The 2,988-nt window shown below is 33.5% G+C and overlaps 1 protein-coding gene across 1 annotated transcript in view; it reads right to left on the bottom strand.

Annotated features, from left to right (window-relative positions):
* Positions 1-2,988, bottom strand: part of UFL1 (UFM1 specific ligase 1) — a 51,956-nt gene that overhangs the window by 12,317 nt on the left and 36,651 nt on the right. The window contains exons 9-10 of the mRNA XM_007467184.1: positions 2,008-2,183; positions 1,194-1,373 (exon numbers count right to left, since the gene is read on the bottom strand). Of these exons, the coding sequence (XP_007467246.1) occupies positions 1,194-1,373; positions 2,008-2,183 (356 nt within the window). The remainder of the gene's footprint in view (positions 1-1,193; positions 1,374-2,007; positions 2,184-2,988) is intronic.

Genomic DNA, 2,988 nt, shown 5'->3' with positions numbered 1-2,988 from the left:
GGAAAGAGTTCTAAATCTGTAGTGACAAACATACATTTTCATATTAAAAATATTTCCTTTTCAGTTTTGCAAAGAAATGTTAAGAATGTTGACAGTTCAAACAAAAAATCACTTTTTTTTCCTGAATTTATTTTTGTGGTTGGAGGGAGGAGCGCAAGGAAAGAAAAAAAAAAAAAATCAATGATTGTGTTAAATTTTTATTTTAGTAAAGGGTCTCAAATGAAAATAATAATGTAGTCATTTAGTAACTGGTGGCTAACATGTACTAAACATTTTATTTACATTGCTCCTTAATTTATATTTATCCTTGTGAGAGTGGGCATCACGCTCCTTTTCTCTGAAGATGAGGAAACTGGAAGTCTATTTGTCAAAGGCAAACAGAGTAAACAAGTTGAAATCAGAACTCAGTTTACTGATATCAATCCTGTGTACTTTTTACTCCTCTCTGCTGCTTTGCAGGCCAAAGGTAGAAAAGTTATATCATTTTTAAGACTATTAAGGAGCTTAAAAGGAATATAAATAAATACAAATTATTTATATATTGAATAAGCCCTCATGAATTTATTAACAGTCTGAGATATAAATGGGCTTTTTCTACCTATTTTGTGAGCAGGCTTTATAATGAGGGTGCTGCTAACCAGAAACATGAATTGAACAGTCATTAAAGCAGACCTGGCATGACCTCTGCTTCTAAACACTTCCATAGCAGTTGCTCTGAGGAACTAATCAATTTTAATAGTAACAATTTCTTTCCTCAATAAGTTATCCCGTTGGTATATCCCAAATAGGTCAAATTATGAGGCTCTGCTAGATTTAGTAAATATAATGTGTACTGAATGATAAATATACTATACATTTATGCATATAATCCACAGGTATCATTTTCATGGATTTTAATGTTGGACCAATACCCTCAGGTGACTTAAATGTGAAATATATAATTTCATTTGTAAGATTTCAATTTATAAAAGCAGCTTCCTAAGTTCTAACTTCTATGTTCTGACAGGAATGAAGGAGGAGAAAAACAAATCCAGGAGAGGAAATAAAAAGGAATGATGCATTGAAGGAAAATAATGTATGAAACACAGTTTTCAGTTTTGGGTATACAGCTTACCTCATTTTTCAAAAGTCATCAGATGATTCTAATGTGAGAGTACTGTTAAAATTAGTAGGTGAAAGGAAATTTGGCATACCTTTTCAGCTTTCTGGTGCATCAGGTCACTGAACAGTTCTGTACAATCATTTATAAATTTTTCACTGACTACAATAGTATCGCTAAAGACTACAGCTAAAGCCTGTTTGCTGAGTGCCCTCATCACATGTTGAAGCAATATTGCAGCATCTTCCACTGATAAGGAACTGGGTAGCAGAGGCTAGAATTACAAACAAAATGAAAACAAAGTATAAATGCAATATAATACAGATAAACCATTTGTTATATGTATTCTCTCCCTAAGTGATCTCATTTAAGTCCAATGGTTTCAAAACCATCTATATGCTGACAACCTCCCAAATTATATTTCTACCTTTATCCTCACTCCGAACTCTGAAATCACATATCCTGCTTCCCTAACCTCCCCCCACTCACATACCTACCAGGCATCTCATATTTTAACATGTCCTGTTCAAAACAACGTGGTTTGCGCATCCTGCCCCCAGACTCCCAGCTCCCACCTTCTCTTCCCCATTGCTCCCCCATCTCAATTAACGGAACCACTCTTCATTCAGTTGATCAGGCCCTAAACCTGTAAGTCACACTGAGTTCCTCTCAAAAACTCACAAACATTCCAACTTCAAGTCCTGATAACTTTGCCTCCAAAATACATTTCTTCTTAGCTCTTTCTACTATCTGAAATTAACATTTTCATTAATACCCCTCCTCCCCCCACCAACCATGAAAGTATCCTTCCTGAATGCTACATCCTAATTCTTAAAGTGGCCATATACTAGTGAAGTATCAGTTGTCATGGTTTAAAGGAAAATTAAGAAGAAAAAGATAAAACATACTGCAATATCAACCCATGTTCCAGAGCTGATGGCTTCCTCTACTGATGCTTCCACCTGATCCACAAGTCCTTGACCAACACAAGCTGCTTTCAAAAACAAGAGTTGTGTAGTCTTATATCTTTTCTTTATGTAGCTCACAGCATCTGGGATTCCAAGTCTGGACAAAGCATCAAATTCTAGAAATACATCACGAGGTTGGAATAGAATCATCATGCACACCTTTTAGAAACCTCAGAAAAAGTTAAGTTCTACCAAAATCTATTCTTTGTGAATGCACTGTATTCTAATAGAGGTATTTAAGAATAAAACATAGAAGTGTACCATAGACTATTCCCTGGTTATGTTACCTTCCCAAACTTTTATTACTAAACATATTTGTAGAAAAATTGGTTCAAGTACTTCATTAATTCAGCTTTATCTCTCTCCAATTGAGGGATCAAAGGGAAACATGAGGACTAAAGAGCAATAAAAGTAGAAATGAGGATAACGGAATGTAATGATTTAAGTAGAGAAAAACTGGAATTTTGATTATAGTTAACTAAAGGAATGGAATTTATTTTTCAAATGTTTCATTAGACAACTGAGGACAAAGCAATCTCTAGTCTAATTTACATTAGTAAAAGATTTAGCATATAAAACAAAAGTAAAAAATTTAAGACTTAAATTTGCAGCCATTAAAGTTATTAGAGATATCTACCATGCACTCTCTGTCCTCAAATAATAATATTTAAGGAAATTAATTACAACAAAATTCTAATCCAAGTCCTTGGCTGAAGAAACTGAGAAGGCACATTGTAGAAAGTCAAGAAAACATAAGCCAAGCCAGTATTCATTCTAGCACACATTTAAACTGAACACTAATGACTTATAAGTATATTTATTTATAGGTAACTGATCCCTTACATAGTTTGACTTGGGTTATGAAATTGATCAAACTGAGTTTTATATATATATATATATATATATATATATATATATATA

The sequence above is a fragment of the Lipotes vexillifer genome, unplaced genomic scaffold (genome assembly GCF_000442215.2).
Source record: "Lipotes vexillifer unplaced genomic scaffold, Lipotes_vexillifer_v1.1 scaffold185, whole genome shotgun sequence".
Lineage (NCBI taxonomy): Eukaryota > Metazoa > Chordata > Mammalia > Artiodactyla > Lipotidae > Lipotes > Lipotes vexillifer.
The sequence above is the reverse complement of the archived record's forward strand: the minus strand, read 5'-3'. Positions and strand labels throughout refer to the sequence as shown.